This window comes from Glycine max, chromosome 9 (assembly GCF_000004515.6).
Source record: "Glycine max cultivar Williams 82 chromosome 9, Glycine_max_v4.0, whole genome shotgun sequence".
Lineage (NCBI taxonomy): Eukaryota > Viridiplantae > Streptophyta > Magnoliopsida > Fabales > Fabaceae > Glycine > Glycine max.
Window position 1 is genome coordinate 47,077,227 of NC_038245.2, and position 14,744 is coordinate 47,091,970.

General features: G+C 32.1%; 2 protein-coding genes and 1 long non-coding RNA gene across 6 annotated transcripts; all 3 read right to left on the minus strand.

The window, feature by feature from the left end:
* Positions 1-232: 232 nt before the first annotated feature.
* On the minus strand, positions 233-2,854 carry LOC102663503 (uncharacterized). Its single transcript, XR_001382549.2, has 3 exons — positions 2,552-2,854; positions 2,354-2,434; positions 233-1,764 (listed from the first exon to the last, which is right to left on the minus strand). It is a non-coding gene; the product is annotated as an uncharacterized lncRNA (long non-coding RNA).
* Positions 2,855-6,131: 3,277 nt separating this feature from the next.
* Positions 6,132-7,194, minus strand: LOC100805155 (uncharacterized). 2 transcript variants are annotated; one of them, XM_041005151.1, is made up of 2 exons: positions 6,590-7,194; positions 6,222-6,437 (listed from the first exon to the last, which is right to left on the minus strand). In XM_041005151.1, the coding sequence occupies exons 1-2, from the start codon at positions 6,969-6,971 to the stop codon at positions 6,424-6,426; spliced, it is 396 nt and encodes a 131-aa protein (XP_040861085.1). In that variant the 5' UTR covers positions 6,972-7,194; the 3' UTR covers positions 6,222-6,423. The 2 variants fall into 2 exon arrangements, with proteins under 2 accessions (XP_014617861.1, XP_040861085.1); XM_014762375.3 differs by having other exon boundaries at positions 6,132-7,188.
* Positions 7,195-7,666: 472 nt separating this feature from the next.
* LOC100809786 (uncharacterized) lies at positions 7,667-12,683 on the minus strand. 3 transcript variants are annotated; one of them, NM_001255175.3, is made up of 5 exons: positions 12,222-12,671; positions 9,429-10,328; positions 8,303-8,688; positions 8,069-8,138; positions 7,667-7,902 (listed from the first exon to the last, which is right to left on the minus strand). In NM_001255175.3, the coding sequence occupies exons 2-5, from the start codon at positions 10,190-10,192 to the stop codon at positions 7,839-7,841; spliced, it is 1,284 nt and encodes a 427-aa protein (NP_001242104.2). In that variant the 5' UTR covers positions 10,193-10,328; positions 12,222-12,671; the 3' UTR covers positions 7,667-7,838. The 3 variants fall into 3 exon arrangements, with proteins under 3 accessions (NP_001242104.2, XP_006586699.1, XP_014617027.2); XM_006586636.4 differs by having other exon boundaries at positions 7,694-7,902; positions 8,049-8,138; positions 12,222-12,683; XM_014761541.3 differs by having other exon boundaries at positions 7,694-7,902; positions 9,429-10,319; positions 12,222-12,677.
* Positions 12,684-14,744: the final 2,061 nt, after the last annotated feature.

Consider the following 14,744-nt stretch of genomic DNA (forward strand, 5'->3'; position numbering starts at 1 on the left):
AATATAATGTATCAAAATTATTGATTTTTCACGGATGGTTTCGTAAAACTATATACAAAGTAGTGTAATATGGAAATTATTGACTTCTAACATCTATCGTGATTAAAACTAAAATAAAAAAGGACTTATTGACACCAATTACCGTAGTTTTCAAACTACACTAATTTCGTATATTGTTGTAGGAAACCAACTAAATTGATAAAATAAAAGTCAAAATTATTACTCATTATAATTAAGAACCCCCCTGATTTGAAATTGTAAAAATCTTTCAACTAAACCTGAAAACTATATTCGTAGTAAAAAATGTAGAAAGCCCTCAATGAAGGTAACTAGAAGTCTAGAAGCTAGCCTAGAACGACTCCTGATCCTAAATTGTTTTCCATGACCCTGCATGCCAAGCACCAAGCACTCATCACTTGGCTCCTCCATCTTGTTTAGCGCAACTCCAGGAAGCAAAAAGCACCATCATGACCACAACAAGAAGGAGCAGAACAAAACCAAGAACTCCTAAAGATGCAAACAAGATGCCACTCATTCTAAACATGCCACACGTGACATCAAACCCTGCTGCAGCAACCAACACAGACAAACAGTACAGAAGAGAAAGGCACAGCATTGAGATAATGGGCACTCTAAAAGCCAATGACCAAACCACAATTACGGTGTACACAAAACTCACTGCTATGAAGCACCGACACCGACACAAACACTGGACACGACACGGACGCTAACATGTAGACACCTGTAATGTCCAAAATATAGAACGTGGTATGGGTGTTGTGTCGGTGTCGGACACTGACACGGATGAGTGTCGGACACCAGACACGATAAGGGACTGGAGTGTCCGTGCTTCATAGACTCACTGGGAACATTCCAGTCCATATCATTGCTGGTAAGAACCCGCCAGAGGCTTGCCACAAACTTGAGCTTTTGGACTGGGATAGGTTCTCAAAAGGGTTGCCCAAAGCAGATAAAAGTGCTGCTTGAACTCCGTATAACTTAACTGCTAATGCAGCACGATGTTCCTGTGGACAAATTATCTCCCGTTGAACAGAACTGTCTGAATGTCTCACAAATGGGAGCACTTACTATGTGAGAATCATTTTTTCTTAATCCTTGGCTTCCACGTTCTAAAGTTTTGAAAGTGTCTTGATATCTATCACATGGGAAGAGGAAGAAGATATAGCATATTCCTTGTTTGCCTGTCCAAATTATAAAGAATTACTCAAATATTAATCTTATAAGCTTCAGGAGAGATTATTACATCTTCGGAGACTACTACATGTCTATAGTCCTAACTAATTTTTACACACATAATCAAATTTCAATTTACAAAGGGATCATCCAAGACTGTAATAATTTCTCCCAGTTTCAATGTGTTTGCACATATACTAAATGTTAACATAAATGAAACGGCAACTTGGGTTTTCATTACTTTTCTTCTTTCCATTGAATATTGATATGATTTATAAAATTTTCTGCACAGACAAAATTATACTTTGTTCGCAAATCCCATTTATATAGTGAAGATTTATAAGATATATGATTGTATTTTTTTTCAACTGAGCAAGCAAATTAATCTGAATAACTAATCTTGTCAACATGGCTGCTTTTCCTTTTCCGTTTTTTGGTGACTATGTCGTTAGAGTAGTTGATAGTTTTTTGAAGTTCCTTCTGACCCTTTTCCTCGTCGCTTTGTGAGCTCCACTCTTCTTCATCTTCCTCGTCAATATAGGCTTTATTGTAAGACAATATTTTGTCAGGCTGCAAATTAAGTGCATGTGGAGACAAAAGTCATATACAGTCTAAATTAGTGTTTCGGCATTTGTCGCATGAACAGAGAAAAGTCACAGGTAACATCACAAAAATGAAGAACATAATGGTGATCCCTTTCCTCATAATATACTGATGTAGCATTTGTCAAGTACTCAATTGTTCTCAGTAACTCCTTATTTGTAGGGTACTGTTAATGTTAATGCAAACGCAAGAGACATGTATGTTAGAAAGGGGGACGAAACAAAGAAAACACAACCGAAAAATAATGGTGACGACGACCAGGATGAGATAAAGATTAGAATAAAACATTAGATGATTCAATTTTTGATCAAAATTGATCTTCCTCTCTATATTTTACAAAGCATAATTTTGATTATCGCATTTTTTATATAGTTTGCGAATTTCACTTCTCACCATAGTATCTCAAGTTCATAATTAAGAAAAATGAAATTTACTAATTGTGAAAAAATACCATAATCAAAATCATCCCCTTTAAAGCATAGGTACTAACATCAATTTTGATCGAAAATTGAAAGATTTGAAACACATTTTACTCAAAAGGTTAACAAATTCTTACCTCAATTTGTTTCTCTTGAAATCTCCCTGCAGTTGATCCTCGACGCAATTTCCTGTATATGATTGGATTTGGTTGCCTTGTCTTTGTTGTTAATGATTTGCAAAAAAAAAATAAAAAATGAAAAGACCAGTTAAAGCCAAAAAAAAAGTCAACTTTGAGGGGGAAGCAAGGTGCATAGCAACTACCAGCATAACTTACAGGCTTTATTGGAAGCAAGAACTTGTTAGTTAATTTACATTGTTCTCCCTGGCCTGTTCTGAAACAGAAGAAAGACTCAACGAATCCATGATGAGACAAGAGGATCGCCAATTCTATAAGATGCAAGTTTAAAATATTTGGCTTCCTACTTCCCTGATCACCCCCCAAGTGTCTTAAGTACTAGTGTTGTGATGAAACTACATAGAAACTTTGAACCACATCGCTCATGACTCCTCCTTTTCATGGGTTGGAAGCATCTTCTGCCTACAATTTGTTTCTTTTCAACGACAATTAATGCTTTTTTCAAAGAGTGTATTAAGTACATATGGTGCCATCGGCGGCCTTTTTACTAGATAATGATAATTTTAGTTGCAAACTTTTTCTAAAGTTAGAAGTTTTTTCTTTCAAAACTATTATTTTAATTTAGAATGTTTTTAGGTTTAATTACTATTTTATTCTCTCAATTTGGGGCCCTGACCTTTTCAGTCTCTTAAACTCAGAATTTTTATTTTTTAGTTTTTGAATTTTGAAAATTCTCTTTTAGTCTCTCTTCTTATGAGTGTGTGTTAACCAAAGAATAAAAAATTGGTAACTTGTAACAATTTTTGGCTGTTAGAATTTGGTTTTTGATTTTTAGCTGTTAATATTTATAATTTTTAAAAGGCGCTTATGTTATGCATGTTGTTAGTAATTAATTAGTTGCTTCTCCTACTACAATTCATTGTGCGGTTGTTCTTCACATTCTTCATTATCTTTAGGGCACTCAATTCTGGTTTTCCTCCTTAGAGTTGTGTATTTTGATTAATTAGGGTGGTAATTTCACTTATTCTAAGTCCACAAGAATGTTTTTCATCTTTCTAAGAGATTCTCTTATTTCTTGAAAGAACAAGAAACAATCAATTGTGTCTTGATTTTATATAGAAATTGAGTATTGTGTTATGACTTTCATCATAATAGACATTTATACTTTATGATAATATAAGTGTCATACAAATCAATTGTAATTTAATATTTTATTAACATATCAAATATATTGAGATTGAGGGTCATTTCAGATGTCACTTTTTTCATGAAAACATTACTTTAACATTTATTTCTTCATCCATCCAAATTGTTGATTTGTTCACAAAATCGCATTTCACTTAATGTTTTTGTTTTTTAACTTTCTACTGATGTATCATGAATTTGAGGAGGAATGTTAGATAATATGTATTTTCTTACTTTTCCTCTCTTTTATGATGATTTAGTTTTATTACTGGTTGTATTTATATTTTCCTCCTTTTACTTTTGTATGTTTAGATGTTGAATAGAGCGCCAACTTTTATTCTCCATTTTACTCTCTCTTCTTCCTCTTCTCTTCTTTATTTTGGCATTGTTAACCATTACTACAATATGTGTTATACCTTAGCCATTTAGAAAACAATGCCTAATAGTGACATTATGTATTCTTGTGGAGAAATTGGAAATCGGGATATCGCAACATAATTTTTGCATGAAACGAAAAACATCCAATTTTAAGTTACACTGATTATCCTACAACTTGTGTCATACATGGATAAGCCCAGAAGTATAGGATTTACATTTTAGGGATAACAACTTCACGATCTTCTTTATTGGCATCTCAAGAGGGGATTCATCACTATGGCATGCGAGATGGGGGGGGTCATCCTTGCCATAGTACATTTTCTTTGATGTATAGTTTCATTACATTTGTTCAATTTAAAGTTTTTGAAAATAATTTTGTTTGTTATATGTCAACAATTCACAAAAATCATGTTCCTTTGTAATAATAAAGTTTTCAAACTTTTTTATTTTAATAATGATTTTCGGGGAAAATATCATATATATATACCATCTCACAATGGATCTCATTATTTTTCTTGACTGTTGTTGATTACTACACTAGAGTTGTGTTGGTTTATGTGATAAAGGATAAAAGTAAAACTGAAACTTATCAATATCTCGACAACTTCGCAACATGGTAAAAATGAACTTCGGTTCCTAGGTACAACATGCTCTCGTAGTGACAAGGATACAGAGTTTACATGTTTTTCTTTTCTTTATAATTTTTTGACTTAGTCTTACGTTTTATCATTCAATTATTATTTTTTTTACAAAATTTACCGCATATTATTTTTCAATTTTTAAATATTTTAGCATTATGTTAATAATAAAACAACATTATTTTTTGTAAAAATTGGTGATCAAGTTGATTTTTTTGTTAGTTCATTACATTAATTTGTTTAACTTGGTATCACATGATAAACGGTAAAAAGACATCATGTGAACTAATTTGATTTAACAAAGAGATAATATAAGGGATTAAACTGAAATTTTTTAACTTAAAAGACTAAACTAAAATCTAAAATATAAATAAGGGGCTAAAATTCTATTTTAACCTTTTTTATCATAAATTTCCTTCCTCTTTTTCATTTTCTCTCAGGTGCACGATATAAAATTTCCTATAAAACCCACATACATTTCATTTTGTTTCTTTCCTAGCTTTTCACCAATATAAGAAAAGAGACTTGTTTTTCATTGTATTTTCTTTCTCTCATCTCTCTCGCGTTTCAAATGATGAGTTAAAGCTCTCTTGTAAACAACAACAAAAAAAATGATAATTTAAAGTTATTTTAATTTACATTACATAAAATATAAAGAATTGAGGTAATTATGACATTATTTAAATTACACCTAAATATGTTTTTTTATATATATATTCAAATTTTGTTTGATCTTTTGATAAAAAAAAATGTACATCTCCCTAATATTTAAATTTTTTTATTTTAAATCAAAGTTCAAAATAAATAAATCAGGGGAACATATCCACGACCTACGGCGAGAGAGTGGAGCTGCTCCTTCGTGAACATTTCCAGAAGCTTCTCCACGGGCTCTTCTTCGAGAGTGAGATCCTCCTCTTCCTCTTCTTCTTCGCTTTCAGCATTTTGCGGTTCTTCCTCTTGTTCATGTTTTGGTTCCTCGACGACCATGATGTTAGGGTCTTTTAGGGTTAGGGTTGGTTCTGGGATGGGTTGCTGTTGTTGTTGTTGTTCGAGTTCAACTTTCGGTCGTGTTGTTGTGGCTCGACGGGTTTGGTGGGTTCGGGGTGGGAGGATCGAAGCTTTCGTTTCTTAGCCATGGGCATGGAAGCGAGAGGTAAGGTTAGGAATTGGGAGTGTTTTGGTTTTTGGTTTGTTATTTTAATTATTGATGTTTGATTGATTTATTTATTTTTTTACTTTAATTAATTGATATTGGCAGTTTTTAATCCGAAAATATAAATTTGATTTTAAAATAAATAATAATGATTTTTAAATCCACAAATTATCAAATATTAATGAACACATTATCCCTTTAAACTGTTAACAGATCTAAAATAAAAAAATTCAAATATTGAGAGAAAAATATTTATTCAGGAATCAAATGTATATATAAGAAATAAAAAAATATATTCAAGTTTTTCAATCATGATAAATTGATTAATGATTTTTATATTTATTAAAATTATGAAAATAAAGATAAAAATATTTTATTAAATTAAATAAGTCTAGTTTTCAAAACTCACTTCATAAATAGATATTTATAAATAAAAATATCGAGGGAGATAATAAAGTATGAACAATTCCTTTTAACTTGCAATTTAAAAGTATGAAGTGGACTATGCAGTATGTACAACCAAAATCAAACATTAAACATTCTCTAGACTACCCTTGGCTCCACATGTACATCTATTATGGCCAACAAGAGGAGCCATTTCTTTGGTATCAGAATCATCCTCAATCTCAAAGCCATGATGACTAACCCAAAAAACTGCATGCACCAAAAGAAAAGGCACAGCACAAGCCAAAGTCACAGCAAGCTGAATCCCTGCCTCAGTCAAAATCAGCTGCACAAATGTCGCAAACACTAGCAAAGCCAACACAAACTTTTTATCTATGGTTCTATGAAGGAAAACAGATTTGGGGTGTGCCCTTAGAACTAAACAATAAAGAACTATCACATAGGTCATGATGACCAACAAAATCAATGACGACTTACGATGAGGAATGAGGACTATGAAGAGTATGATCCACACAAAGAGTGTGTAGTACAAGCCAAGATTCTCCAAGTTTCTGATGACACGAATTGCTGCAGCTTCTGAAGTCAAGGGCGTGGTGAAGGGCCAGTAGATTTTGAAATCAGTGTATAACTTTTCATGAGGCGCTTTTGGTTCATAAGGGTCTAAGGAGGGTGGTGAAGGTGTAGTGGTAGTGGTGGGTGTTCTATGTGTAGTTCCAAAGTTTGCCATAACACTTGAAGTGGACTTTGGAGGATCAGAGAATGGCTCAATTGAGGTACCTCTTCTATTGAACCACAAATTGGAGAAGTTTGTTGCATATGCCCCACAGAAACTAGAAGGATAATAGTAAGATGGGTACATGTTGTGCAATTGAATGAAATTCAGAAGTATATAGAATCTTAACTCGTTTTAATTTATTTTCTAGTCCAGGACACAAGATCCCTATTGTCATTGTCATAAAGACATGCTTGGCGAATATCAAGGAAATTTCGTGAAGAAAAGTAGAATATTAAGGAACCTTCATTGTTGTTTGTAATGTGGCTCTTCACTTAATTTTTTTGGGCCCATGTGGTGTGAGTGTGTCCATCCAAACTAGCGTGTAATTTAAGAAATATTTGTTCTTTGATTAACAATTTTAGAAAATAACGGATGAAAATAAAGTTGAGTGAGAGACAATATATTATATATACTTGGATTTAGTGATTTGTTTGTTTGAAAACTATCCATTTAAAAAAAATTATAAGCAAATTGTCAAAAATAATATTTATAAGATAAATTGATACGAACACGTAGTTAATAATTTTAATTTATCTCGTAGCCAATATTAATTGAATAACTAATAAGATGTATTTTTTATACCTATTAAATTGATGACTAAATATTAAATGTGAGTGCTTCTTCTAAGGAGAGTTCAAACCATGGTTCATATTTAGTGTTTAACGGTAATTGAAGCAAAATCATATTTAGAGTCGTAGTAATTCCTAGCGAATTAAACCACCGGAAGTTCTGATTAAGTCGTAATTGCAGTAAATGTTGAATAGAACAAGCATGATGTCTGAAATAAATAAATCAATCTGAATTAATTTCCAATGGCAATGCAAATTTCTTATTTCACATCAACATGGGAGACCAAAATTAAATCTCACCACTGCTAAATACTCATATAGTATATGATCCCCCTATGAAATGATACAATACAAGAACAAGTTTCTGATGGGGACTCAAAAATCAATTTTGACGAAACTTGGGCCACACTGTAATTACGCCCGGTCTCATCTCCTCAAAACGGTACCTGAAGCACAACACAAGAGAAAAAATTGAGAACCAAAATGAACCTTATTCCTAGAGACACACAATGGATATCCCATTCTTATTCGTTTTGAATATCCTCAACAAAGGTAATGGGAGGGAGGGAAGGAAGCAGTATAGATGACATACTGCATTGGGAGATTTTCGACCTGTTTTCATTGAGGAAACTTCTGACAGCTGTAGGAAGAGCGGCTTGTCCCCGACTGTGATTACCGACACCTGCAGAAATTAAAAAAATGCAATTAAGTGCTACCATGTTGGTTCACGTGGACATTAGCCTATGCATATGCAATCAAAAAGAACTTCTCCAGGAGCAGAATTACCTATACAAGTATGAACATAGACTTTATATGTTATCCATGGTCAAAAAGAAGCCAAGATACCTGTTATGACATGCAAAGCTAATGGTCTGAGCCGTAATGGTGCTTCCCTGTCCATGAAATTGAGAGATCCAAGTGTAGAATGTCCAAGCCCGTTTTCCTTCACGCCATTTGAAGTGGCTGAACTCTTTGAGAAGCCTTGGCTTTCAATTCTGTAGAGATGTTCTTGCAATGCTTGAATAGCTTCAGTTGCATGAAGACCATGCAAATCAAGTTTCCAGATATCATTTTCATTATTCCTGACGCTTAAAATTTTTTTGGCTGCATCAGAATTAAGTTCTTCAGCAGTATGCCGTTCCGCCCGAGCTTTCATTGAATGATGTTGAGCAGAAAAATGATCACCTCTAAGAAAAGCACTAGAAGCTGCCCTAGAATGTCGTGATGCTGACCTGTTTAATTAAAAAGGTACGAAGTCTCAATTCAGAGTGACGATCTGTATACAGAAATGTGATATTTTCAATAAAACAACCGGTGTAAAACTCAAATGGTTTCATCTCTAATTATGGACAAGGATGCAATCCCTATGATTGAAAGTGATTACAAATGAAAAATCCTGAAGAGGAGATATATGATAGCATGGATTAATTAGACGCTTCAAATCTAAAAGTATGTGCAAAACTGGAAATGCTATGACAAAATCAGCATAGGCTAGAGCTCTTTCTCAAGAAGTTATTGCAAATCTAAAACCATATTACTATTACAGACATAAATGAAAACAGAAGGCACCACCACAGACATAAGTTCATTACTTAATGCTGTTTTTACTGTAATTGGTTAAGGTTAAGGAAATCTTTTCTCTAAGCACATTACAAGTAGTTTCAAGACCAAAGAGATTATAGGTATAGCAGATAACAATACAGGAACTTGTTCAAATCCCATCTTGATAAGGTCAGACTAAGTCAAGCATTGATCAATATGTTTCACTGCATGTAGATCCCATCTTCACTACATATGTTTCCCCATGTCATCTTATATAGAAATAGACAACAGAAGAAAAACATAAATACATACATAAATATGTATGTATTACACGAGAAAAAAATGCTGATAAATAAATAGCCAAACAATAAAAGCAAGAAATAACAGCTAACACCATTTCCAGAAAGAATACATGTATTAGCATTCATACCGCATTGTCCTCAATGCATCCTTTCGATTGCTAATGTAAATATCATCATCCTCCCATTCAGGCTCAACAGGAATGGAATTCAAGAGTTTCATTTTGCATCTCAAGTAATCAACATCAGAAAGCTTTTGACCTGAGGGAGCATTTCTATCCTCCAAGTCCTTATCATTATCCTGGAGATTATCAACAAGATTAGAATCGAAGGGAATGTCATCCTCAACCTTTTCTGAAGTAAGACTATCGTCAGTCTTATCCTTACAAGGAGTATCATCTGAAGTAGTTGATCTAGGATTGCTGGATACTTTGGATTCTTCAAAATTCGCTGCAGGGTCCATAGTTTCCAATAAAGCTGTGGCCTTGTCAATATTGTTATTAACAGCAGAGAAAATATCATCTATCAAGCTATGTTCAGCCCAAAGATGCTGCTCTCTAAGCTTTTTGATAGCTAAATTAACATCTTCCTGAGCAGTAGCCCCGCAATATTTTCCATCAGAATCAGAACCTACCATTGCCTTTTTGCTATTCCCACCCTCTTTGAAAGGGGGGAAGTTTCTAGTTGGGAGAAGTACTGAAGAGAAAGGCTTTGCAGGAACATGGTTCTTCCCGACCATAGGATCGGTAGTGCCTATAGCTGGGAAAGGGTCCTTGTCATCTTCAGATTCAAAATTGTTATTCTTTCTCTGCTTGAGATCAAAAGCTGTCCAACCAGAGGATTGACCCCTAGCCCATGACATCTTCTTAAGGGAAGATCGGGCTGAAGCAGTCATTTTGGTCCTTACACCACAACGTGGTCTCAAATCACTTTGCAATCTCTCTGTCTTAAGACTTGAGCAGATTTAGAACTCAGAAAGCCACAATCTGGAGGCCTTGCTTGCAAAACATCCAAGTCAATAACTGTAAGCCCTAAGCATCATACCATGCACCGGTATGTTAGACAATCACGGTATAATTATATATTGATGAAAACATGATATGATCAAACATTTGATATCATATGACAGTTTTTAAACTAACTCAATTTAAAATTCGGGTGCATTTGGAAGAGCATATTTGCAGTTTATTTAAGTCATGTGTGATAAACCTCTTCATAAGCACCTATAAGAAAAGAAAAAAGAAAGTATAATGAATTGAACTTGTCCCATAAATTAAAATCAACTTATGCACTTTAGCTTTTGAAAAAGTTAGATGAAAGAACTTTCATAAAATTCAGTACATAAGTTCAGTTTAATTTATAGAAGAAATTCAATTCATTTTTCCTTCTTATTTTCTTCTCTTACCAAAGTTTATCTAAACATAACTTTAAACTTATCTAATGGCATAACTTAGTATTTCGAAGGTCTTATGAAAACAGCTTATTCAACTTATTTCAATAATCTCTAGGACAGCTCGGAAACAACTTACAGGTTATATAAAAACAATTTAACCTTATTTCCTCTTTAATTATAAAAACAACTTAGAAACAAGCTTACATGATAACAACCTAAAGCCTATTCAAAAAGCGTTCAATTAAGTTATTTATCAAACCACACCCTTAATCACATATATCAATTAAATCTTAATAGAAAATTTAATAATTGCGAAATATAAGCTAATTTGATAGTTAATTTTGACTAATAAATAAGTACAATTTCTTTACTTTATTATTATTTTTAATGAAATAATGAAGAAATTAACATCTTTATTATTTTTTATCAGCAGAAGTCAAGAGAAAAAGAATTTAAGTGCTTTGAAGGAACATTGAGGCAAAAAGTGAAAGAAAAAGCCTTGAAGAAAAATTGAAGAACTGGACAGCTCACTTAGTGCGCCACCAGGCTTAGCGCGAAAGCCCGCGCTAAGTGCGAAGTCAGCGTGAAAATTAAGCTACCTGGAGACTATATAAGGAAGACTGGAAGAGGAAGCAGAAGTAAAAAACACCGAGTCTCAAAGCTATCAAAAGTCTGGGTCTATCCATTAGGGGAAACTCTCCTTCTTAGTCATTCTCCATTTTCTTACTACTAGTCATCCAACCTTTTCTTTTATTAGCCTCTGAAGTATAAAGTCTCTCATGGTTATGAGAGGCTAAATCCCCTTTGTTGGAGCCTAGCAGCCAAAGTCCGTGTAATGTAACTGTTCTTCCTATCTATTAATATAATTTCAATTTCTATTGTTCTTTTCTGTTTTTCATTGTTATTGTGTGGTTTGGTCATCTATGCATTTGTTTTTAGGGATTATAAATTGAGAAATGGTAATGTCTAAAGAATTAGAAAATGACATCTCAACATTGCATTATTAGGAATAGAGTGTCTTTGTTGTTTGGGAGAGAATACATAAGGGAGACTCTTCATCATAAGGGATCAGGGTTGAATATATTAGTAGATATGAGTAGAGATTAGGAAAGCAGTAAAAAAACATTAATATTGCATCAAGGATAACTAGGCATGTTAGCCCCAACATAATTGTAGTCTGATATCATCTTCTAAATCATCTTTGTTTTCTTCTTGTTTATTTTATTATTCTTACTCTCTCTTTTCTTGCTTACAAATAGGATATTTAACAACACGCAAGTACAAAGTCCCCTGGATTAAACACTCGTTCTTCTTTTTTAATCTTTATTAATTGTAATAAAATTAGTATACTTAACACCAATCTAGTAACAGAATTCAAAGCAAGCTCGCCACAAAAAAGTATGCCTAATAATCTCAACACAACACAAACCATCATACACCATCCCCAAAAAACCCAGAAACTAAATTTAAAAAACATAAAAGAAAAGATAAAAAATTGAGCTGAAAGAAGAAAACCCATATGAAATCTAACCTTTTTTTTTTCAATTCAGAAGAAAATTACAAGACAAAGAGGGTAGCTTGAATGTTATTTGAGAGCCAGAAAGCGTAACCAAGGAATGAATCTATCGAAGGGTTGAAAAAGCGACGGAACCACGAAGTCAAACACTTGTCGGTGGAAGAAATTTGCGACGGAACAGTGCTGCAGTGAACCAAATTTGCAAATTTTATCCATAAATCTTCTGTGTAGAGATTGCAAAGAGAGGAAGAACAAAACTTTGGGTTTTCTGGCGTTTCCTCCCAAAGGGTCTCTCAGAGGCCACAAATGGATTCTAGACAGAGAAAAAAAGCAGGCAGAGAGAAAGAGATTTGAAAGCCGCCGCGCTGTCACCGTCACGGAATCAATAACGCCGTCACGGAAGAAAGAAAAACAACACGCGAAGCGCCATGATAACTTACCTCCTTGATTTCCGGTACGGGTACCAATTACCGTGTTAACGTGTCGCCCGTACTTTATTTTTTAATTTTTATTTTCCCTGCATACTTAAAAATATTTTTTTCTCCAACCACTAAAAAAAAAATAATATTTGAACATATCTTAAATATAATTTCTTACTTTCCAACAAAGATATATGTAAAAAACGAGAAAAACAGTAATGCACCAAACATACGAATTTGTGGTTTAATATTTTTTTAGTAAAACAAGTATTAAATAGTAGTACAAGATAAAGATAAGTTTGTGTATTATGTGAAGTAAATGTTTATTTTTATATATTATAAAAGAGACACAATTTTTTCTAAAAGAAACACATTATATTTTAGATTTATGATAAAAAAATAGAAAAAGTATTCTGCATTAATAATGTAAAATTTTTATAGTCATTTAATCATAATTTATCATAATAAATTTATTAATTTTTAAAATAATTATTTTATAGTATTTTAAATAATAATTTATTATTTAATGATAATATAAAATTATTTTAAACTAGTCAATAATATTAAACTAACAAAAATATTATCATACAAGATTATTGTTAACCATTGACCAAATCCGTTTAGAAAAAAAATTAGAAATAGAAAAACAATGTAAAGTAAAAGGGATAAGTGGTTAAAAATTTTAATACTTCTTATGATATTAATGTTTTTATGCAATTTTTATTATATATTATGGCTTTTTTTTAATAGTATAAATTTTTATATAAGTGATTCTAATGAGATAAATTTCATCTTAGACAATAAAAAATGATTCAAAATTATATCTTAAAGCTGAAAATGAATACTATTTTAAAAGAACAACATTGACTCAAATATGAGAGATAAATAACCAAAATAAATCTTTCAAAAAACAAAATACAAAAGATACATTTTAAAAAGAACAAATAACAAATTATAAAATCCGTTTTAAAAATCAACATGGCGTTGATATTATCTTGTGTTTGATCTAACATGTGTGTTAATTAGTATTAGTATTATATTTATATTATAGGTGATGTTACAAGAGATAACAAAGTTAGGGTTTGAAACAAATAATGAGGCTAAGGGTTGAAAATAAAGTAATAATCAGAGATAGAAGATTATACCTTTTGTATAAAGAACACTCCACAGGGCTAGATTTGAAAGAGTACGAAAATACTGAGAACAGCAAAAAACTTTGAGAAAAACAAAATTGATGAGATATATAAAAAGGAAATGAAGACTCAGGCAGTACTTATACAAGAGCAAGATCGATGTCATTGAGGCACATTTAATATAAACTTGAAAAAATACTTTCCTTAAGGTGTCTTGAATTTGCCAAACCAAAGGACTATAATTTAAAGATTGGAGCGTGACAAAAGTATAAGTGCATTACTGAAATAAAATAACAAAAACCTTGTGTTAGACCAAAGTTACAAAGGGTGCCGATATTCTAAATCAGTTGATAAAAATTTTATCTAGAAAATATTTTCTACACCAATTCTTAATACAATCATTCAAAAAGTGTTTTCTAGACCAAACTTATTATATAGAATGTCCACCCCAATATTAAAAAAAATATCACCACCTTATATACTATATTAACTTTTTCCAACGCTAATTTAAAATTTTCAATATAAAGAAAGTTTTTTACTAATTAATACATTTATCATCCACTTTAATGTAAAGAAGAAAAGGTTAAAAGGGAATAATTCTTCCTAATAAAAAATAAGTAACTCTCAATAATAAAAATTAATAAATAGTATAATTAGTGACCCTAAGTTCAATTTTTAGTTAGGTAATCCACTTTAATGTAAAGAAGAAAAGGTTAAAAGGGAATAAATTCTTCCTAATAAAAAATAAGTAACTCTCAATAATAAAAATTAATAAATAGTATAATTAGTGGTCCTAAGTTCAATTTTTAGTTAGGTAATTACATTAAATATCTAAGACAATTTGTTGTTTATAATAGTCTTAGACGACTCAACAAATGTTATCTTTTATGAAAAATATTTATGTTTTTTATGTGTGTTTGTATTTTAGTTGTTTGTCACTTTATTGTCACTCAAACTCAACAAAACTCAAGTAAAAAATGGTTGAT

Bases quoted from the DNA above. Each gene is read 5' to 3' on its own strand.
- LOC100805155 (XM_014762375.3), bottom strand. From the start codon at position 6,971: ATGTACCCATCTTACTATTATCCTTCTAGTTTCTGTGGGGCATATGCA.
- LOC100809786 (NM_001255175.3), bottom strand. From the start codon at position 10,192: ATGACTGCTTCAGCCCGATCTTCCCTTAAGAAGATGTCATGGGCTAGG. The intron at 8,689-9,428 runs GTATGAATGCTA...TTAATTAAACAG, and splicing joins GATGCATTGAGGACAATGCG to GTCAGCATCACGACATTCTA. The intron at 8,139-8,302 runs GTATCTTGGCTT...TAATTTCTGCAG, and splicing joins AGCTTTGCATGTCATAACAG to GTGTCGGTAATCACAGTCGG.